The following is a 24,997-nucleotide window of genomic DNA, read 5'->3' on the forward strand; positions in this document are numbered from 1 at the left end:
CGGGTGAACCGAATACTTAGAGTTGTGGGCTTCCTGAAGGATCACATCCCGAAGTCCTCCTTGAATAGGAACCCAAATTCTACCGTTTATTCTAAGAATTCCATCCTTTCCAGGTGTTAATTATTCCGCAGTTACACCTAACTTTTCATTTGGAAGATTAACTTCCAATACCGCATCCTTCTGTGCAGCCAACAGCCTTTCATTCAAGCTATTCTTCAATTCAATACTTTTTGCATTGATCCTAATCGATTTAACTCTTTCTTTCCGACTTAGAGCATCTACGACCACATTCGCCTTACCGGGATGGTAGCGAATCTCGCAATCATAATCATTTAATGTTTCCATCCAACGACGTTGTCTCATATTGAGCTCTTTTTTATTGAACAGGTGTTGGAGACTTTTGTGATCTGAATATCACACATTTAGTTCCATACAAATAGTGTCTCCACAATTTTAGTGCGAATACCACAGCACCCAATTCCAAATCATGGGTGGTGTAGTTCTTTTCATGCACCTTTAGCTGTCGCGATGCATAGGCAATTACATTGCCTCGCTGCATAAGTACACATCCCATGCCAGTGTGTGAAGCATCGCAGTAAACAATAAAATCTTCAACTCCTTCCGGTAACGATAAAACTGGAGCATTGCTCAATCTTTGCTTTAGAGTCTCGAAAGATTCCTGCTGCTTGGGACCCCAGATAAATTTCACATTCTTACGGGTCAAGGAAGTCAATGGTGCTGCTATTCTTGAGAAGTTCTCAACGAATCTTCTATAATATCCTGCTAAACCCAGAAAGCCATCTTCTATAATATTTTTTAGGTAACTTGGTTATAAAATCCATGGTTACCATTTCCCATTTCCAAGTGGGAAGTTCCGGCTGTTGTAGAAGACCTGATGGCTTTTGATGTTCAGCCTTAATCTGAGCACATGTCAGGCACTTAGCTACATGGGTAGCAATAGATTTCTTCAAACCTATCCACCAGTAATTGGCCTTTAAGTCTTGATACATCTTGTCACCTCCCGGGTGAACCGAATACTTAGAGTTGTGGGCTTCCTGAAGGATCACATCCCGAAGTCCTCCTTGAATAGGAACCCAAATTCTACCGTTTATTCTAAGAATTCCATCCTTTCCAGGTGTTAATTATTCCGCAGTTACACCTAACTTTTCATTTGGAAGATTAACTTCCAATACCGCATCCTTCTGTGCAGCCAACAGCCTTTCATTCAAGCTATTCTTCAATTCAATACTTTTTGCATTGATCCTAATCGATTTAACTCTTTCTTTCCGACTTAGAGCATCTACGACCACATTCGCCTTACCGGGATGGTAGCGAATCTCGCAATCATAATCATTTAATGTTTCCATCCAACGACGTTGTCTCATATTGAGCTCTTTTTTATTGAACAGGTGTTGGAGACTTTTGTGATCTGAATATCACACATTTAGTTCCATACAAATAGTGTCTCCACAATTTTAGTGCGAATACCACAGCACCCAATTCCAAATCATGGGTGGTGTAGTTCTTTTCATGCACCTTTAGCTGTCGCGATGCATAGGCAATTACATTGCCTCGCTGCATAAGTACACATCCCATGCCAGTGTGTGAAGCATCGCAGTAAACAATAAAATCTTCAACTCCTTCCGGTAACGATAAAACTGGAGCATTGCTCAATCTTTGCTTTAGAGTCTCGAAAGATTCCTGCTGCTTGGGACCCCAGATAAATTTCACATTCTTACGGGTCAAGGAAGTCAATGGTGCTGCTATTCTTGAGAAGTTCTCAACGAATCTTTTATAATATCCTGCTAAACCTAGAAAGCTGCGAATTTCCATAGGTGTCTTAGGCACTTCCCAATTCATTACAGCCTCTACTTTGGCAGGATATACTTGAATACCATTTTCACTGACCACATGTCCAAGGAACTGGACCTTGCGAAGCCAAAATTCACACTTGGAGAATTTGGTATACAACTTCTCCTGTCGAAGTAGTCCTAAGATACACCGAAGGTGTTTCTCATGCTCCACATGGCTACGAGAGTAGATAAGTATGTCGTCTATAAAGACAATGACAAACTTATCTAAGTATGGTTTGAAGACTCTATTCATGAGGTCCATGAATGCTGCAGGCGCATTAGTGAGCCCAAAAGGCATCACTAAGAACTCGAAATGTCCATACCTCGTTCTGAATGTCGTTTTCGGAACATCTTCAGTTCGGACTTTGAGTTGATGGTACCCAGATCTCAAATCTGTCTTTGAAAAGTAACTCGCTCCTTGGAGTTGATCGAACAAGTCATCGATCCTGGGTAAAGGATAACGATTCTTGATCGTTACCTTATTCAGTTCACGATAATCAATGCATAAACGCATTGATCCATCCTTCTTTTTCACAAACAAGATTGGAGCTCCCCAAGGCGAAGAGCTGGGCTGAATGAAACCTTTTTCCAATAACTCCTCCAATTGAGTTTTGAGCTCTTTCATTTCGGTAGGCGCTAAACGATATGGAGCTCGTGCAATAGGCGCAGATCCAGGGAGAATATCTATCCTGAATTCTACTTGTCTCTCAGGAGGCAATCCAGGTAACTCGTCCGGAAAGACATCTGGATACTCTGAAATAATTGGAATGTCCTCAATCTTTGGCTTTGGATCATTCACAGTCACTTGTGCCATGTAAATGACAAATCCGCCCTTCAAACACTGGGATACCTTGAGAATAGACACATTGCTGGGCAACCGTACTGTGTGTCTCCGTGGATAGTGACTGATTCACCGGAGGGGGTTTTGATAATGATAATCTTTTTATCACAGACAATTTGGGCTTGGTTATGCGACAACCAATCCATGCCTAAAACTATATCAAAACCAGCCAATTTCATTGGCAGGAGGGACAGCGGAATAGAATGGTTCTTAATGGATATGGAACATCCATCTAGGAGAGTTGAAGCTGATTCTAAGGTACCATCAGCAAGTTCTACCTCATATTTGATGTCTAGAGTCTTAATAGGCAAATTCAACAACTTACAGAACTTATGATCTACGAAAGACTTATCAGCACCGGAATCAAATAAGACTCTAGCATAAATATTATTGATGAGGAAGGTACTTGTTATGACGTTATCATCAGTCACCGCTTCCCGTACCTGCATTTGAAACACCCTGGCGTTGTTCTTCTTAGCCTCCTCAGGCTTCTTCGCATTCTTGGGGCAATTTGTCTTGATGTGCCCTTTTTTATTGTAACCGTAACAGGTTGCATCCTTAATGTTCCGGCACTCAACAGATTTGTGCCCCTTCTTCTTGCAGATCCCACACGGTTTGGCCTGTGGGTCCCGGTTGCACTTGCCAAAATGCCTTTTATGGCAAATCTTACACCTAGGCTTATCACCAGTCTGCCCTTTCTTGGAACCAGAGTTCCCTTTTCCTTTCTTGTTTGACTGGGAGGACTGATCATCCTCCCTCTTTCTCTTCCCCTCTTCAAAAGTTTTCTTCACCCTACTCCTCACAATATCCAAAGTCAGGGATAATGATAGATCCACAGCAGACCTATAGGTGGTTGGCTTTGAAGCCTTAACATTCCCCTTGACTTCAGGGGATAAACCACCAATAAAACGCGCAATGCGCTTGGGCTCAGGTGTGACTAAATATGGTACAAGTCTTGACATAGAGTTGAAACTAGTCACATAGGATCTACAGTCTAGATCCTTCATCACGAGGGTGAGAAAATCAGTCTCTATGCGCTCCACTTCATGTTGAGGACAATAAGTGTCCTTAACCAGGTCAACAAACTTCTCCTAAGAAAGATTATACAAATGTACCTTCCCAGTGGACGGTACAAGTGCTTTCCACCAGGTAAGGGCATCACCCTTAAAGGACTGGGAGACAAACATGACCACATCTTCATTAGCGCAACCGCTAATATCTATAACTGTTTCCATCTCATCCAACCACTTCAGACAATCTATCGCCCCTTTTTCTCCCGTAAAGTCTCTTGGCTTACAGGAAACAAAATATTTGTAGGTGCAACCTTTAGCATGCCTAGGGTAGGTTCGAGGACAACCTGCCTCTTAGGTATACTACCCTGGTTAGACGAGTGTAGGGACTCGCTTTTCCTGTGAGTATGTGGTTGAGAATGAGTTTTCGAAAGAGTTTGAGACCGAACATTACTCGGCTCTTTAAATTTAGCCTCTACCGCTTGAGAGACTGCAGCAGTGATCAAAGCTTGCAGTTCTGCACCAGTAATGTTGATTCTGGTATTTCCCTCTGGTGGATGACTATTCGCTTCGTCTGAGCCAACCATTTCTGTATGCTATAATACAGGCAATAATAATATTTTAATTTACATATGGATTCATCGCATTGATAATCCGATGGTCATGGTATTATTAAACCATTTAGACCATTTTAAATCATAACTAAAAGTTAATAGAATACATTATTCTATACATTATTGTGCAGAGGAAGGATAGAAATTTCACATCTGCTAGTGTCATACAAGACATTTTATTCATTATTAAACTCATTTCAAAGGACATTTAAGTAGCTTAGAAAGCTTGTCACAAGGATGAGTTAAGATCTATCTAACGATCTTCTAAGATCAGTGATCTTTTAAGGGTTGAACAAGGTTCATCGCCTTTTGACAAGAAGTTTATAAATTGTACTTTCATTGCCATTTTTACACCTTTACTTAAAAGCATGCATCTCAAACGGATGCCTTGGTGTACACATCACTCTGATGTTTACTAGCCATGATTCATATTGATCATTTTGGCTTTATGTGACTTGGAAGGATCCAAGTACCTTTTTGGAAGCTCGTGTGGTTTATCGTACAACACAGCTGGGAATGTTAACATGTTTTCAGATGTTAACAGAGATTTATTATCTTAGAAAGGTTGTACCATCATAGCCAATTAATACTTTGGCTAGGTTATACCTCTAAGAGTTTCTTTGGCAGATCAATTATAAATTGAAAAGATATGTCATGGTATAATAAAATACATAATTAAAAACCAAAGTTAAAACTTCATTAAGATGAAACAAATACAACTGCCCTAAACGGGACTTAGGAAAAGACAAACTACCCACGCAGGGGCATACAGAAAGGAAATAAGTCCACGCAGGGACTTGATACAGGAATCAAACAAATGTCCACGCAGGGACACGATAACAATTAAACAAGAAACAAACGACCCTCTACTTCTTCTTCCCCTTAATAAGGTTGGCGAGGCCTTTTATAAAGCTGTTATGCCTTTCCTTGTTCTTCTTGGTCTTATGCTCGACCTTGTCCAACCTCTCTAGGATCTCTTGAGTTTGTTGCTGTTGCTGTAGCTGCTGAGGAGGAGGTGGCTGATATGGAGGGTACTGATAACCCTAAATCGGGTATTCAGTTGGAGGCATAGGAGGGTAAGTAGAAGGATAAAGGTGGTGATACTGCGCAGCCGTAAGATATGGGTCGTGAGTTCCATAGCCCGATGGATATCCCGACGGGTCTCCATAAGGATTGTACCCGGAAGAACCTGGGTACGTCAGAATGGGGTTATCAAATCCCATATGCGGCTGAGGTGGTGCATAAGAAGCTTGCGGAGGATTAACCTCCGGAGCCGCGTTTGAGGGTCCACCCAACTGGGGGTCCTCTGGAATAAGGGGGTAGGAACTCGATCCACGAGGAGAACTGAAGCGGGGTCCTCCTCGCATGGACATGCGTGCATTCCTCCTTTGCCTCGGTGGTTCGGGAGGTGGCTGCAGTGGCTGTTGTGGTGGCTCCTCCACCGGAAGTGGTGGTGGTGAGACAGCCTGGAGTTGAGGATCTTCCAATGGTGGTTGGGCTGGAGAGCTATGATAAGACGGGGTAAAGAACCAGTCATAGGTACCCATCTTCTCCTGGAAGGAGTCAGGCCCACTGTATGGGGATCCCTGAAACGGAGACCCACTAGATATACTGATAGGATGGCCCGGGGTTCCTGTTTGCATCTCCGGGTCGGGGTCATCATCCATCTCCATTTCCTGAGAGAAATGGTCCTCAGGGCCCAACGGGTTGTAGCCGAGAAAATCGTTAACGTAGTCGGCTGGGTTGAACTGTCCCGGGGAATAGGGGGAGTCAGAGTGGTGAAATGAATGGGATTGCAAAGAATGATGCGACTGATAAGACTCATGGGAGTGGTGAGATTGTTGCGAGTGGTGTGAATGCTGAGGTTCATCAGGAACAAGTGGTCCAAAGGACGGGTGGAAAGAAGGCGATGAGCTTAGCGAGACCGAGTGTCTTGCTGGCTTAAAAGGTTGACCCCACATATCGTGAGAGTCGGAAGTGGAAAAAGATGCCGATGGAGTACGTCTGTGTGATGGTCCAGCTGATGACGGTCCCCCACGCATGGGACCCTTGCCTCGTCCTCTTACTCTTGGAGGCACGTTGGTGGATTTCCTGTTGAAACAAGAAAACAAAATAAAACAAAACATAATAACAACAAAGGAAAGATAAAGATACTTCCTAGGTCATTTGCCTAGACTCGAGAGTCTAAGGAATGTGCTTATTGTGTCATTGAGATTAAACACAAAAGGTTAGTGTTTAATTCACTCAATGTTGGCTCTGATACCAACCTGTCACACCCCAATATTCCACGTATTACCGGTGGGCCCGGCGGGGAGTATCGTGACGTAGTTGGTATCATCATTGTCAACACACACAATAATATAGCACATCGGAAGGCTGGGTAAATAAACTATTACAAACCATATTGTCTGTCGATGTTCGAGTACATGAATAATACAGACTGGAATGTAATAAGATCCACAGGCGGATCATAAAGTACAAGAGAACAAATACTACAGACTCCGGGTATCTATGGGATTTGCAAGATCCTCTACAACACCCTATAGCTCCAGCCTATTTCGATAAGTACCTGTCAATTCAATCTTTAAGAAAATACGTCAGTATACACTGGTAAATACAATTTAACTGACTCGTTTTGAAAACATTTAAGAAAATTGATTTAGATGCACATGGCACAAATCCTTTATAACTTGGGACAATCTTATTAAAATCTTGTATACAGTTTTACATGCTTGTCATACATGTGGGGCCGGTTTGTAAGCCGGACATGATTAACTGACTCGCCACTTATAGAACCCACAAAGGAGTTATCCCCAACTTATGGGTAAATTAATATTTAGCATTTGCATCTGTCGGGTGCATGCCTGCACCCCGTGCATAGGTCGTGGCCATTAATAACTTAAATGAGCCAAGGATATCCAGGACACGGTCGTTAACCCCAAATGTTTATGTTATCAAACAATACAGATTAAAACGGGTTATGCGGATTTATTAAATCACAATCCGACAAAATAATCCCATACCCGACCAAGCGGTATTAATACACCGTATCCCAAGCCCATATAGGGAAAATAAGTTAAAAGTATTTACCTGATGTAGCAATAAATTCCTAAGGTTCTTGAAAGGCACTTTTTTACCGGAAGCTATTAATCTGTATAGAAGGTTTATTTAATCTATTAGGATGCTAACGGGTCTTTACTTAAGTCAAAGACTTAGACCGGCTAGCTAGAAAGAAACCTTGCGGACTTCACCTGTAGATTAAACGAAGACCGGGATAGAATGTGATTTAGACCCAACAAGCTTGGATACTTGTATAATATGGGTAAACTAAACACATTCTAGAAAATGAGGTTTTAATGACAAAGTTAAGCCCGTTTCGGCTATTTTACGCAAACTAGTCATGTAAGCCGATTCGAACGCGTATATACGTAACGGGTAACCGAATAAACTATAAACAGGCCTTAATCATTATTATGCTCAAAATATGTTAATATATCAGTAACATATTAACATTTATGCCCAAAAAGCAATTGAAACCAAAATAAGTCCCATAAGGGCAATTTGGTAATTTTGATGCTCATAAAAGAGTTTATTTACAAAACTGAGTTCTAGGTCTGATTAACTTAGTAAAAACATGTATTTTAATGAGTTACATCAGTAAGATATTTAATATATGAAAAAACATACTTTTTATAACTAACTATGCACCGTAGGGGCATTTTGGTAATTTTACATAGACTTTTAAAGGCTAAAATAGGTTTCTGAGTTTAAAACTTTAGCTTACTGTAATATTATGTAAATTAGTCTTAAAACATCAGTAGGTTATGAGTTTTATATGAGAAATATAGTTTTGACCCATACTAGGTGCTAAAAGCGCTTAAAATGCGGTTTAAAGGGCTAATATGGTAAAAATAGGAAATCTGAGATTTTGGTCAGTTTATATAGATCAAAATATTATATTTATTATATAGAATCAGTAGCAAAAAGTTTGACATCAAAATGTTAAGTAAAACTCAATTTATGCATGAAAAGGGTAAAATCGGTAATTACCGAAATTAGGCTATAATCCTACGTTATGCTCAACCTAAAAATAAATAAAAATCTTCAAAAATCCTAAAATATTATTTAACATCAGTAGGTAAATAGTTTGGTGTCAAAAATCGGGATTAGATAGGCTCTATACTAATTACGCCTTTTAATTACTAAGAAGTCCATTAATTACGCTATTGAGCATAACTCCCATTCTTGACCACAAATTGATGTCAAATTTTCGGGACATGTCTAAATATCAGTAGCAAAGGTTTTAGTTCATTCATATTGCTAAAAATCTCGGTTTTATGTAAAAAGGGCGTTTTAGGCATTAATGAGCATAATTACGATCAAGAGCATATCCTACAAACGATTAGGCACCATGCAATATAACTTCAGAGAGTTATACTACAATGTAATGTGGTCCTAATGGAAGCTTAAAACATGGAATAATTAAGCTTGAACGGGTCAGAACTGAAAGTCAAAGCAAAAGTCAAGCTTTTGCGACTTTCGGTTATAATCTGCCCTTAGACGATTAATTGTCGGATTAGGACTGATAAAACATGTTTAAATAGTCATTACCAAGTCATTAGAATGTTAAAATGTAATTTAGAACCTCTGGTTTATTAATTAGAATTATTTTTGTCAATTCTGTCTAGTTTGACTTTTTGTCAAACTACTTTGACCCGACATTTAATCAGTCAAACGAGATAATTAGGAGACACCCTTTCAGGGGTTAATCACCTATACTAATGTGGTTTCATAACCACTTTCAATTTGATCAGTGGTTAAGCCACATGTAGTTAAAATGAAAGTCAAACTAATTAAGCACTAAGTTTGACTTTTAAGTAATTAAGCTAAATTAAACAACTAAGAAAGTAATTAGAAGCTTACTAATGATCCTAGCAATCTTTTCTACACTTGTAATCCACTTGTTACTGCTGAGAGCTCCAGAGCAAGTCCCTAATGAAGCTTGTTGCAATTGGTGTGCCAAGAACACAAGACTAGCTCTCCTTATATAGTAAATTCTATTGATCTTGATCACTTCCAGGTGTTTTAGGAGGCCCTGGGATCACCCTAGGTGTCCTAGCTATTAATTTGAACCGACTTACAGCCCCTAGGTCGTTAAAAACTAGGCTAAGGCGGTGTAACAGGCCAAACCCGCACCTGGCAACATTTTTCTGATCTGGGCATGCTGAGGCGGGCCACGTAAGACTTAAGGAGGGTCTTACGCGGGCCGCGTGGACCTGTTAAACCGGGAAAACAAGTTTAAAAGCTGGCAGTTTCAGTCCCTATTCGTTTAAACCCCTTTTTAACTCTGTTTTTGGCAATCAAGGTCCTTGTAGTTAATTTCTTGAGGCTCAAGGAGGTATAAACAAACCTCGTTAGTCTCGGGTTCGTTAAATTCCTTCAATAATGCAAGTTTCATCAAGTTGACGCTTTTAGCCCAAAGTTTAGAAAACATGCTTAAAGATCTCGGAATCACGTGAAATTTTTACCACATATTCTCAGGAGTATATTTGAATATTACGAAGCCTCGGTTTCGTTAAAAGGCCACTCAGAGGTCAGAATTGACATATTGACACTTTTAACCCTTGTAATTATAATCTTCCGATCATTTTCACAAACGGCTTCGTATACCCAATCAATCACCCATTTAAGAATATTTTCTTCACGTGTGGTCATTCAGAGGCTCAAGTTTGGTATGTTAACACTTTTAGTCCTTTCGTTTGCACATTTTCACTTGTTGTCAACTTTAGTCTCTTAAACTCAATCTTTCGCATAACCGGAGTTTAGGACATGTGTCTATGTATAATTGGATACGTTTTTACGTGGTGTTACAGTGAATTTCGTTAAACGGAATCCAAATTACTATACTTTGTGAGTTCATTAAATGGATACCAAAGTACTGTCTGAATAAGACTATACTTTGTGAAATTCGTTAAGGTTCGAATCTCGTGATCATCGTTAGGTTTGATTTGGGTTTTACACAAATACGTATTCCATTCTGTTAAACTATATGTTTAACTACCAGAATACTCCCAACTATACACTTACAATCAAACAAGCTGTTAAACCATCAGAAGATTCAGAACAATAAAGTATATGCTTAATTATCAGAAGGAGTAGAATCAAGAAGCTTGTTAAATCAATATTGCATGCTTATAAAGTGAGTCATTTTCTTTTTACCAAATTTACTTTCAAAATCATATTTGTTTCCAAAGTTATAATTACAGGGATTAAGTCTTTGTAGTCTTCAATTACAGCCAGTATGTGGGGTTTTGTATACATTACTTGATAATCTTCACCATTGGAAAACGAGTTAGCCAATGGGTGATATGACCATAGTCACAGAAACGAGTCGAGTGACAAATACTGTGGGTAATTGGTTGACATATAAATATTGTAATCGCTCTTAATACTGTATATTATAACAATGCGTCATTTTATTAAAATGAATGATTCACTCAGTATTTCCTGCTGACAAACCTTTTTAAAACGCGTTTCAGGTAATTACAGTAGATTGGAGTAAGAGTTGGATACGGCACCAACAAGACTTACAGAAGTGGCTCATTTTTATCAATTAAATTAAATTAAGAAAAATTGTTTTATATAATCGGGTTTATCACTTATTAAAGCTACCATTGTAAAATATGGGTTTTATCCCATCTATTTAATAAATAAAATCCGGTGTTTCTAAACTCTGATATTTTTCCTAACTCACGGTCCTGATGAAATTTCCGCTGCAATGTTTTAAAATAACCACCGGTACCACTTGGCTGCTCGCGGCTCCCGATTCCGTCCAAGGTGGGATCAGGGGTCGTGACAGAAGGTGGTATCAGAGCCACTGACTTAAGCCAATAGGTGTTGTGATAATAATACCTAAGGTTAAATAAAAGAGTTAGGAAATTGCTATTAACTGGTAGCATACATGATAGCATTTAGACTTGAACTTAAGAAAAGATGCCTTAGTAAATATTTGTGTAAATAAAGTGTGATGGGTTGGTATACCGTAAGGATAATAACTAGAACGTTGCAAGTATAATAAATAAGCAATAAACACTTGACCACTGTTATTTCTTATTTATTAGTACTACTTTGTTCTAAAATATGATATGTCATAGGAAAACTAATTTGCTTAGTCTTTGTTGAAAGTCATAATGCACTTTCCAAATCATGATTTAAGAAAAATATTATTTTTTGGGAAAAAAAACAAATTTTCTCCGACAAGACTGGGTATGGTGTAGCAGACTCTCCAACTTGTCCGGATATACTTGTAACAACTCTCACAAAAATCAATAATTAGAATGATAATTAGTCAATAAGGAAACCTTAATTAAGACACCCAAGTAATTCTGCAGTAACCCTAAAAATTTCAGAACAATCGGAATCAGGATCAGGGCCCCTAAAACTCAAGGGGGGCAAACCCTAGTTGATAGTTATCCAAAATAACTCGTTGCTAGCATTTGATTGGCTGAAATTATTGATTCAGCAAGCCTAGTCCCGAGCCTAGGCAGCCTATAATTAGACTGCTTAGCTTACGGACCGTAAGGGATCAGGCATACGGTCCGTAAGGGAGTCCCAAAAATTAGTATAAATAGCAGACATTGGCAGACGGTTTATGCTGCTCAAACGACGTTCAAAGTCGAATTACACACTGAGATATACTCTGTATACTCTTAAAACACACACGGGTCACGAAGTGCTGCCGCAATCAGGGTAATAACTCGATCGCTATTACGATTCATTTTCCGACTGATCAATATATCCAATGGATGTTTAAGTGCCGCCCACATAGGGTTATACTTTGTCGTTCGTCGTTAAATCGATGGATGTTTAAGTATCGCACTTTGTCGTTCGTTGTGAGAATTTGATCTCGTGAGTTATCGTAAATGCTGTATCGATCATTAACCCGGTTATGTGTGTGCATTATTATTTAAATTAGATTAATCACAGGCAAATCACTAAGGCTTATATTCTGCTCGTTAAATCTGCAATGTGAGTCCATTCTCTTTTCTCACAGTTTGTGAGTCATTCTTTTTTTATCAACTGTTTTACAATACTCCAAATTTATTTTCAAAAAGTTATAATTACAGGGACTAAGTCGTGGATATCTTGATTTATTGGTTAGTGGGGTATTTTGCACATTACTATTTCTCTCAGTTAGGTTCATTGACCTACTAGGGAGGAACGTCACTATTAGAGTTCATTGACCTAATAGTGGTATGACCATCGTCACCATTGTGACAGAAAGCCAGATAAAAATAAGATATGAACCATTGTAATCGCTCTTATGCTGTAATTTATAACTATGGGTCATTTCCTAAAACCTAAATGAACTCACTCAGTATTTCCCGCTGACAAAACCTTTTTAAAACGCGTTTCAGGTAATTACAGTAGATGGGAGTAAGAATTGGATCCGGCACTGAAAGACTTCAAGAAGGGGCTTATTAATTAAATCAAATTAAGAAATATTGTTCTATTAAAAGCTACCTTTGTAAAAATGGAATTTATTCCATCTATTTAAATAAAATCCGGTGTTTTCTAAACTCTGATATTTTCCTAACTCACGGTCCTGATGAAAATTCCGCTGCAATGTTTTTCAAAAATAATCACCGGTACCACTGGACTGCTCACGGCACCGATTCCGGCCAGATGGGGTCGGGGGTCGTGACAATACTAAGGTTACCTCTCCGGCTAGAACTGGGTAAGCAGGTATATAATATGTCAAACAAGTGACAAAATTCCCTAAATAGTATCATGACCTGATATCTGACTTGTTTCTGGAAATATGAATCTGTTAAATATGTTAACCTTACTAAGGGTATGTATATTACAACATTTGAAATACATGATTATATAGATATGTATATCTGTTGGTGCAGTCATCTGTCGTCTTCGTCATATGTCGAGTCTCAGGTTTGTTGAAGATCTGATCAGGCATGACATCAGTAAACAAGAAATTGAAGGCTGGCCGTTTGAATGAAGCCTTTTCGTATGAACAGATGCTGGTCGTTTGAGTGAGGCATCCGTTTGAGAGCGTTCCGTTTGAGTGATGCATGACCGTTTGAGCATGTTCAAACGGTCAGGTCATGCACTATATATATCATTCAAACGATGTCATTTGTAATGGACGTGTAATTTGATACCGAGGTGCTGCCGGTATTTCCTCTCATTGTAGACGTTGTTTATTGAATGAAAAAGAGGATTAAAGTGATTTTCTAGCTGTTTTCAAGTTCGTTTCTTAGTTTCCGCCTCTGAAACGGATTAGAGCTCTTCCGAACGACTCATTCAGGTCGCAAAACCGATCCTACAATTGGTATCAGAGCTCAGGATGAGGAGTTCTTGCCATATTCAGCTTGGAAATCTAATTTTCTACACCTTCTGTTCAAAGCCGATACTTTCCACGGTCAAAATCAGCTCAAAACTTCACACTGTGTTCGGAATTGTTTACTGACAAAGCCTTGAATGTTTCAGACTGAAAATCGAAGTAAAACGGATAAAAATTGCCTGTCCGTTTGAAAAAGTTCGACAATTTGCTGACGTCATGAGACCTATCGTTTGAAACCAGATCAATCGTTTGAACTAATCGTTTGAAGACAGTTCCTATCGTTTGAAATCGTCCAATCGTTTGAAGTTTCGTTTGAAATTAGAACCTATCGTTTGAAACCAGATCTGTCCGTTTGAAAGACATTCTGTCGTTTGAAATCACCTCAGACCGTTTGAAAGCTTCTTGATCGCTTGAGATAAGATCCTGTCGTTTGAGTTTTGTCTGACCGTTTGAAGTTGTGTTCGTTTGAGAAATTATCCTATTTATCATGGATTCTGAGTTTTATAACGCTTTTGCAACACCGATGTCAGTGACTCAAAGTGCTATGATTGAAAATGAAACCGGAACATCTCAGAAACCACCCAAACTTATGGATATTGATGACTATAACGTGTGGTCTGAACGTTTTGGAAATTGGGTCGAGGCTTATCATCTAGATGCGTGGGAACACACTGAAGAGCCGTATGTTAAGCCCACAAAGAACGATGTTGTGAATGGTACTCCGTTAACACTTAGAGAGAGGAGTACTGTAGATAAAAAGAAATATCGAGATGAGAAATTGATGGTGAGTCTGCTTCAGCAAGCGATAAAAGAAGATATTTTGATACTGCTTCAACATGATGGAACTGCACATTCGATTTGGACAGAGTTGGAAGCAAAGTTTACTGGAAGTGATGATATGCTTAGGAATAAGATGTCTCTCATGAAAAAGAAATTTGATTTATTTAGGGGATTGAAAAATGAAAGTACCAAGCAAATAATTGATAGATATTGTAACTTGGTGAGAAATATGACGAAACTTGGTGTTAAGAAAGATACTGATGAATTGATTGAAAAACTTGCAGATGCGCTACCATATGAAACATGGGGAACATTTCTGATGATGCTGCGGTCACACAAAACAGATTATAAGAAAATGACACTGGGAGATTTTATCAAGCATCTGGAAGCTCAGGAGATGGAGCAGAGGAAGATCGCTAGAATGAAAAACTATGATGGAGAACAGGATATCAGTTTGTACTATAAGAGTGGTGCTACTGATTCTACAAAGTATTCTCCAAAGATCGAAACTGCTTATAGTGTTAAAGATTCTCCTGAGAAGAAGGCATCTCAAGGATCAAACAGCACAAGATTTTCATCATACGATCCTAATATCTCTGTAACAAAGAATGGTAGAAAACTTCAGTGTAATATTGTGTTAACTCTTGAAAATGATCAAGACTACACTGAAGATATTGCAAAAAATCAAATGTCTTTGTTAGGGATGATTTTAGAGTCTTATAGTTGCTTTTTTGCAGGAAAGATCGGAAATCCAATGCTCACGAAAGAGGATTACGATCAAATCGATGCTGAGGAAACGGAATTGATGGATATCAAATGGTGTATGGCGAGTGTGATGAGACGTGCTGAAAAGTTTAAACAAATTACAGGCCGTGATGATTTTCTTGATGCAAACGTTTCAGCTTTGGGTTTTGATAAATCTAAAGTTACGTGTTTTCGTTGCAGGGAGAAGGGGCATTTCAAGAGGGAGTGCAAAAACCGTGAAGCTACCGGAGCCCAGAATCCTTTTGGAAATAACGACTATCACAAGAAGGCCATCTATCATCAAATCACACCACCAGCACAGCAACAGGCACAAACAGCTAATTGGAGAGATGTGGTTGATAGAAAGGCATGTGTTGTTAGTCAGGGAAAATATGATAATTTTACCTGGGAAAAGTATCTTCCGAAAGATAACAAAGTGTGTTTGGTTGAACAAGATGATGAAAAGTTGGCTGAAGGTTTTAGTTGGGATGATTTTTGCCCGGATCAAGAATTTATGGCCAAAGAGATGTCCAAAAACACTTCTCATGCTTTCTTTGCTAATGCTTATGATTTAAAATGTGCAGAAAGGTGCAGAAAAGTCATGGAAGCTGCTGAAGAAAGACGAAGGAAGAACAAAGAAGAGGAAGAAGAGGAAGAGAGATTGAAGACCGAAGCGAAAGCTGAGAAAAGAAGAAGAGCTGAGCTTTTACAATCAAGCAGAAGTGTCAAAGAAGTTCCAGAATATGAAGTGAAGATTGATGCAGAACGAGTTGAAGTTTCTGAAAAGTGCATGAACTGTGATTCATTAATCAAACAAAACAATGAGTTGTTGCACAATATTCACAAGTTGAAAGAATCGTATGACACAATGAACAGAGAAATCAACAAATATACTGATTCGAGTGGTGAACAAGCAATGGCGATGAATACTTTGAAAGTAGCATATCTTAGACAGCTGGATGATGCTAACTTTCATATGAAAAAATGTACCGATTTAGAATTGGAGCTGGCAACACAGAAGATAGAGACTGAGAAAGTTAAAAATTTGTTAAACAGTTACTCATGTTCTTCTTTTGTTGTTGACAGGATTTATCCCATAGTGGAGAATTTGAAGACGTTTGAAGAAATGAAAATGTCTGAAGAAGAGAAAGTTGTGACTGAAGATGAAGGAAAAGTGAAATCTTCTGGTAAGAAATCAAGTGTGGTCTATAATAGATGTCCGCCCCCGGTCGAATATGGATTTATGCCTCGAAATCCTAATTCTGAAAGAGTCAATAAAGCAATCAATTTGCAATGGGAGTCTGGGCCGTCGGATAACTTGCCAGAAAGTATTGATGTTACGTATACGTCATCAGACACTGATCATGAGTCAAAGTTGATAAAAAGTGTGGTAGATCAGGTGTTAGACAAAGATGACAGTGAGGAGTCAAAACCGGAGTCCAAACCCGAGTTAAAGTCTGGGTCAAATATGTCAAACCCGACAAATAAAAAGGACAAACGGGTTTATGATAACGAGTTTTTACTTTCGAAATCTAATTTGAATGATGAATCGGTCAAAGTGGCATATATTTTGAAAGGTTCTGACAAATTATATTCTGACGAGAGTTTTCCAATAAGAAGTGTCAGATTTGAAATGATTCAAAAGGTTTTCAAAATAACAGAAATTAATATTTCTGAAATAAAAGATTTAAATCTTTCCGGAAAACCTAAACAATACACTTCAAGAGTTCAACAAAGAATTAACAAGAAAATGGGTTACAATTGTGGTTATAATTTCCAAAAGAAACCAAACCATAATCGTAATTTCAAAAAGAAAGGTCTTGGTTTTGTTCCACCGAAAAACTATAAAAGTGAAAAAATGTATAAATCAAAAACTATGTTTGTTTCAGGGAAAACGTCAGAAGCTGAAAAAGAACAATCATTTAGAAGACAGACAAATCAGGAATTCCTTGCCAAGAAGCAAGAAGAACTGAAGAAGAATGAAGATCCGAAGAAGATTGAGAAGAGAATGTGTTTTCAGTGCAAGATTGTTGATCATGTGTCGAAGGATTGTCCAAAGACATTCAAGCCAAGACAGGAAGTTTCTGGAAAAATGAAAGAGAAAGTAGTTGAAAAGACTGAACTGTCATCCCGGAAGTTTACTGGCTTTGAAAATTCAACTTTTGAGAAAGGAGAATGTTCAAAGAGTGCTTCAAGAAGAAAAGATAATGTGCCAAATCAAAAATGGGTTGTGAGAGGTTCAGGTAATAGTTCTGGTGATGAATCTGATTCCATAAAATCAGAGGAGCCACATGTTGAGAAAAAGATTGAAAGGAAAGTTCCAACCATGAACGATGAAAACTTCCCACCGTTGTGTGCTGAAAATTTTATGAAGAAAGTTGGAAAACTTGAAATTTCAAATCAATTTTATTCTGACAAGAAGAAATTTGATGTTGAAAAGACTTTCAACGGAAATGTGAAATGAATCTTTGGACAAATGGTCAACGGTAAGGCCAAAAGTATCAAAGATTTTTATGCTTCCAAAGGACGTGTTTACAAATCTGTTGAAAGAAAAGATGAAAAAGATGCTGTTACACCCAAGGAAGGTCAGGCTTGGGTGGATATATTTTTCAAAGAATGAAAACCTGACTTGCCGGAGATCCCAAGTTGGTATCGTGGATCATGAATCGGCATCTTTCTTAATCTGTGTTTAAGATATTGCAGGACTTTCCGGAACTCCCAGATTTGTAAGCGTGGAGTAGGAATCGGCACCTTGAGAATTCAACCAACAAATGGTAATTGGTTGAGAAACAGGTTTGAGTTGTTTGTTTGTGATTGTTATAAGTGGTTCAGAATTTGAACTAGGATGATCGTACAAGTGGTTAAATCATGATCATTAATTTAAACTTGAGTTAACTATCATTCAAAATATTGGTAAAACAATGTGATGATTTGATCCCCAAATTTTACATGTGGTAAAATCAACAAAACTTATTTTCCGGAAAAACCATTCTGATTAAAACAAACTTAAGTGTTTTGAAATCATTATGGGAAAATAGTTTGTTGTGAGGGGGAGTTCTGATTGTTTAAGCCAAACGGATGGAGAATTGAAGCGATTTGATATCAGTTGTCATGTTTTGTACAGTTCGTTTTCTATTTTCATTAGATGTATTTGAATTTTAGGGGGAGTAAGAATTTTTAGAAAATCCAAAAACATCAGAAAATTTGAAAAAGACAAAAAACATGATAAAACTGATAAATGAGTTCCGTTGCATAAAAGAGGAAATGATAGTACATCAGTAGACTATCACGACACGCTAAAGAAATGTATAGTCAAAATGTGATAAACAATCTTACTATGGATGTGTCAGTAGGTTTTCGCACATTTAGTAAACTGTAACGAGATATAAACCTAAAATCAAACTTGCTTATTCTGTGGGTTAACAAAACTGCTTGGATACATAGGTAACCCCTGAAATCTTGTTTGAAAGGTCCCGTATTCTGAGATACTAGGTCTTTATACTCAGTGATATCTGGGGTATTATCCCGGGACTTCTGCTGTATGGAAGTACTGACCTAGTCCCCGGATAATGCTTTTCGCAAAATGCTTGAAATATAGCATCGCCCTCAGCAAGCTGATGAAACAATAAAATTGATAGTCGCTGCTGTTGTAATCAAAAGATCCTCTAAAGGGGACCCACCTAAAGTCGAAGCCGTCATCTCTCTGCGTATACGGAATTATCGACCTGAGCTCTCACGGCCCTCGCACATAATTCCTTTACAGATATCAGCTGTGGTATACTCCCCTGTAAGACTGAATATTAGGATCTGGATATGGGAGTATATTCGAGTAGTGGGACAAACGGATAAGTTTAAGTATCTAAGAAACTAATTGCGTATCTCGAAAAGTTGAAATCTGTGTGAAAATTTAAGAGGACAAACATACTGACAATCTAGGTAAATTGTTTAGAACTTAAAATGTAATCAAGCTTAACGGTGTTTGTGATATGTTTCAAAATCTGATATGATCCTCTTGCACGAACTCACAAAAATAGTGTCTGTAAATATTTTGTTTCTGTTTTTACTTCTATTCAAAAATTCAAAAAGATTTTTGGTGAGTTTTAGCATAAAATTTTGAAAATTCAAAAAGATTTTCGACAACTGATATTGAAAAGCAGATTTTCAAAATTCTGAGTGCTAAACATGATGAGCAATATTTGAGGGGGAGTGTTTGTTTGGAATTTAATGTTTTCATAATCTAGCCCTAAAATGGTTCATCTGGTTGGAAGATCTGTAATTGTTTTGATAGAAAGTCTGAATAGTGCGGGTGTTTACATTTGAAATATGTATGTGAGAGAAATTTACTTTGAGGTAGAGTTTTTGTAGGATAGGATGAAAAGTTGCTAGACAGAAAGCCAGACAACGATCCTAAAGCTGATGATGCTGATGATCTGAAGAAATGCCAGCATATCGCAAGGGGGAGTCTGAAGACCTGCAAGAATAGACTGAGAGTGAAGCCTAAAGACAGATTAAGACTAAAGATTGTGAAGACTCGACACTTAAGACTCGTCAACATCTGAGGGGGAGTCTGTTGGTGCAGTCATATGTCGTCTTCGTCTTATGTCGAGTCTCAGGTTTGTTGAAGATCTGATCAGGCATGACATCAGTAAACAAGAAATTGAAGGCTGGCCGTTTGAATGAAGCCTTTTCGTATGAAGAGATGCTGGTCGTTTGAGTGAGGCATCCGTTTGAGAGCGTTCCGTTTGAGTGATGCATGACCGTTTGAGCATGTTCAAACGGTCAGGTCATGCACTATATATATCATTCAAACGATGTCATTTGTAACGGACGTGTAATTTGATACCGAGGTGCTGCCGGTATTTCCTCTCATTGTAGACGTTGTATTGAATGAAAAAGGGGATTAAAGTGATTTTCTAGCTGTTTTCAAGTTCGTTTCTTAGTTTCCGCCTCTGAAACGGATTAGAGCTCTTCCGAACGACTCATTCAAGTCGCAAAACCGATCCTACAATATCTATAAGGAAATCCAAAAACCATAAGGATTGAAAATTTGAAATAAGGCACAAGCATATGTGTCAATAATAAATCTAGATTCCTTTATTAAGAATCTCTTACATATATCGATATCAAACATTATTTCGTTTGATTATCTACCTCGTAACTCGAGCGACAATAATAACAATGGAACCCATTAAGTTGGGACACCATCAAAAATATAAGAATTACCAATGCGTTACCATAAATTATTAACGCCATAAATTATGAACGCAAATAAGAAGCATGTAAAGTTGTGCTAATACACAAGAAAACACATGAAATTATACGACCACAGACGTCGAAGTATAACTTTCAAGGCAAGACCTTTGGAAAATATAATTGGCATGACGACTCCAATGCAAATGCTGTCAGTGGAAGAACTACTAATCAAAAAGTAGCATTTTGCAACATGATCCTACAAACGACGTGAATCTTGCTGAGGTACGTTAGGACAAGATTTCACAACCATCGGTGCACAGTCTAATCACAGTCATAATTATTATCACTGAAAAAGGAGTCACATACCTTTGCAACTCCCTCTATTTCATTTTAGTCGACATTCCATGATGACATCACTCAACAACGGTTATCACACGAAATTCCAGATAAAGTTCTTATATTTTTTTCATTGAAATCTTGACTTCTGCGTATAATGAATTGACTTTCGCGTTTCTACTTCCCCTAATGGTCATCATACCATGAGGATTTCTTTCATAGTAACAAATATTGATCTATTTCATTTCTTGGTAAATCCACACATTACACATGCACTTTTTGTTGCGCATGTGGTTCGTTTGATTCATGAAGACCTCTGGAGGGCTTCATTCCAATTTGTTGTTTTATCCATACTCAAATATCATTTCGCTATACTTGATCTTTGCATTGTAAACCGCGTTTTGCAAAATGGTTACCCTTTGATATCGCATCGATGAATTTCTTGAAAAACTCGAATTTCTTTTGGTAAACATAGTTTTTGTTATAATCATGTCAGAACTTTCTTATTGATACATGAACTCGTTTTGTTTTAACCAAGTTCAATTGTTTGAACTTGCTCGCATTATGTATTCAATTCAAGGTCCCATATGATGGATTGCAGCTATCATATTCAAAATAATCCCAACAAGCACTTCAATTCTCTTGAACCATAACATGCTTGTTTGGTCTTCGACTTCATTGAATCGTTTCTTCGATCACGATCACCTTGTGGTGACGTTTTCCCAAATTTGAAGCTTGCACTAATCTTGTTTGCACACATCATATACGGATTTAATTATTTATTTGTACTGAATCCGCTTTGTTGGTTTATCCTATAAAAGCCATCTTAACACAATCGTGTGCTAAGATAATGATACACAAATTCATATTATATTTCGGTGTATCTCTTAATGATTCTTACAACATTAATCGAGTATTTCTTGATCTTTTTGATCGAAAAACATTATTCAGTTGTTTCATTTTCAATCGGAATTCCTACTAGCATTGTTTGAAACAAACATTCGGATTTACTCCGTTGAACTTTCAATTGGCTTCAAGCATGGTGGAACTCATTCAGTCACCATTACTATTATTTCAATCACTCCGACACCTTGTGGCGTCGGTATAAATTTGTAGCTTGGGCTAATTATAAGCATACGAATCATTCCAAAATCATGTATTTCTTTTGCTTGACTCATCCTTGAAAGCGGTCTTAATACAACTATGTGTTAAGATAATGATACACTAAACTTTGTTGTATATCGGTGTATCCTTGCAATTCAATAAATGTCAACACATTGATTTTTCTTATATCATAATTCGATCGTTGACAAATTATTTTCAAAATTCTATTTCATTCGAGCTTGTTGATTCCGAGTCGTCCTCAGTTGACAATCAAAGTAAGTTCCCTTTGACAATGACTTCTATTTGTTTCTAAAGTCATTTACAACTTGTAAATATTCACATCTATTGATCATATACCTTTTCGACTTGAACCTAATCACCTTGGAAACTATATCATTTCATCTCATTCAATTGGACATCTTATCCTTTGAAATATCCAGATTCGCTTCCTTGAAACTCTCAGTGAATTTATTTGTAGCCTGTGCTAATAATAAACCCTATTCATATGTTATTCGTTTGATTCATCATTTTTAATAGTCTTGATACAATTATGTACTCAAACCATGATACACTAAATTCTATTATCCAGTGTATCCTTACCATTTAAGTAAACGATATTGATTTTTGGGTTGATCATTGACAAATCATTTTTCATACTTCCATTCTTAAATAGAGATTTATCAATTCAGAATCTCCCTCAATTAATCAAAGTAAGTTCTTTTCTGACATTAAAATCCTATTGTTTCTACAAGTCATTTTATTTCAAATTTCATGCCTATCGAATATCTTTTGATTCCATTCCATGATATATTGTTCTTACTAAAAGAAGGGACGTAACCCTAAGAAGATATCATAGTCCAAATCTCGAGGACGAGATTTAAAACAAGGTGGGGAGGATGTAACGACTCGCACAAAAATGTCCTAAAACGCTCCGTAAGTGGAAACCCGAACCCCTGAAACCTAACGTTCATGAGAAACCAAGAAAACAAGAAATTTGGGTTTCGGGCGGGCCGCGTAAACCATAAGAAGAGTTTACGCGGGTCGCGTTAACTTAAAATTATTCCGGATATGCATGAAGGACTTCACACGGGCCGCGTAAATGTTTCTCTGAGTTCACGCGGGCCGCGACAGCTCAACGATGAGCGAAAACCTGGTGCCGCCACGTGTCGTTGACTCAGAAACCCTAATGCCGCCTTGTTACCATCGCGGGCCGCGTAAAAGTTAAGTGTGGGTTTACGCGGGCTGCGTAAAACCCATATTTTTGCTATAAATAGCCTGGACATCGAGCTTTCATTCTGTGTCGAAATCTCATTCTTAAAACGCCTCTATTCTGCTAAATTCGAATTTCCGTATAGGGAAACGCTGCTACGGATACAGGGTATTAACTCGATCACTGTTCAATTCTTTTCTTTCCGTCAACTTTTATTTTTGTAAATAATAGCTCGGGATTATACCTTCTAAATCCTGAAACTCTGCCCGTTATTAGGGTACTAACTCTAATCACTGGTACGATACTTTATCCGATCAATTGAAACTATCCGATGGATGTTTAAGTGCTTCTCAAACTCGGGTTATACTTTGTCATTCGTCGTGAATTCGATGGATGTTTAAGTATCGCACTTTGTCATTCATTGTGAGGGTTTCTATCTCGTGATTATCGTTAAAGTTGAATTGAGTTAATACACTAATACGAGTTCCATTGTATCTTGAAATTAGAACTCGTAAACAGATAGCTGTTAGAATACTTAATAGCTAAGTAAACTTAATAGTTAAATAAACTTAGCAGTTAAGTTAGCTGAGTAGATTAATTAATCTGTTAATTAAGTTAAGTATGATTAATTAATCAGTTAATCAAGATTAATTAAGTTAATCAAGATTAATTAAGTTATGTTAGTGCACTACATCTGTTGATTACGTCTAGGGTGTCTAGGATCAGGTCTTACATTGTTTTGTATAGCTTAGGGCGCGTATTACGAGAAAATAGGTGTCTGTATGTGTTGTATGTGTTAGGTCCGCTCATAGGGACATGAGGTTCTAGGTCCGCTCCAGAGGTCATTATGGTCCGCTTTTGTGTACCAATGTGGTCCGCTTATGTGGATTTGTGTGGTCCGCTCTTATGGTCATATGACACATAAGCGGACCCAATCATCTATATATAGGGGCTGTTAGAGCGGATCTAGGGAGTAGATTCTGAATTCCACGCCGAAGCTCTGCCGGTGTGAAGATTGAACTGTAAATCGTTTCAAATCAATAAAACAAGCAGTTAGGGAGAAGAACAAGCTATTTCTACTTATGTTTCTTATTATTCCGCATCTGAAACGCAAGAGATGACCTCTGAATGACTCGTTCGGGTCAGCAAACGATCCTACAAGTGGTATCAGAGCTTGGGAGGAGGTTTTCTGCAGATTGTAGCTGTTTTTCATTGTTTCTTCTTACTTCTACACCTTCTTTTCTCATTTCCGGGAGATTTCACGGTCAAATTTCGTTCAAAAACTCACTGATTGTGCATTACCATACAAAGACAAACCCTTGAATGTTGCAGGCCGAAATACAGCTTAAAAACGGGTAAAATCATGTTCGTTATGTGGTCCGCTCGTACGTACGTCTGAGAGATTCGCTTTTAGGTCACGTTCTGGTTCGCTTTTCTGAACAAATTTCTTCTAGTCCGCTCCAAAATCATTTCTGGTCCGCTCCAAAAGTAGTTCTTGGTTCGCTCCAGAGTACACTTCAGGTCCGCTTATCTGTCAAGACAGATCCGCTCCAAATTCATTGTTGGTCCGCTCCAAAGAACACTTTCTGGTTCGCTTATTTGGATCTTTCTGGTTCGCTTATAAGGGTTCGCTCCAAAGTACGCTTCGCTTTTGTGAACATCTGTTTCACTTATCTGTTCAGTATTGGTTCGCTTTTCTGTCACTTGCATTGAAAAACGTGTTAAGTCAATATGGATTCCGAGTTCTACAACGCATTTGCATCATCAACTACTCCAGCTGCGATTGCTCAAGCAATGAACTTAGAAAACGAGACGGGAACGACTCAAAAGCCCCGTAGATTGATGAGCATCGAGGAGTATTATGGGTGGAAGGATCGGTTTGAAAACTGGGTTCAGGAAAATCATCTTAGATCTTGGGAATGCATATTGAAGAAGTATACTTTGCCTCGAA

At 38.1% G+C, this 24,997-nt stretch overlaps 1 protein-coding gene across 1 annotated transcript; it reads right to left on the reverse strand.

Annotated features, from left to right (window-relative positions):
- Positions 1-5,361: 5,361 nt before the first annotated feature.
- On the reverse strand, positions 5,362-6,360 carry LOC110919674 (vegetative cell wall protein gp1-like). The gene has a single exon (XM_022163938.2). It carries the CDS (start codon positions 6,358-6,360, stop codon positions 5,362-5,364), a length of 999 nt encoding a protein of 332 aa, XP_022019630.2.
- Positions 6,361-24,997: the final 18,637 nt, after the last annotated feature.

This window comes from Helianthus annuus, chromosome 16, assembly GCF_002127325.2.
Source record: "Helianthus annuus cultivar XRQ/B chromosome 16, HanXRQr2.0-SUNRISE, whole genome shotgun sequence".
In the NCBI taxonomy this organism is placed as follows: Eukaryota; Viridiplantae; Streptophyta; class Magnoliopsida; order Asterales; family Asteraceae; genus Helianthus; species Helianthus annuus.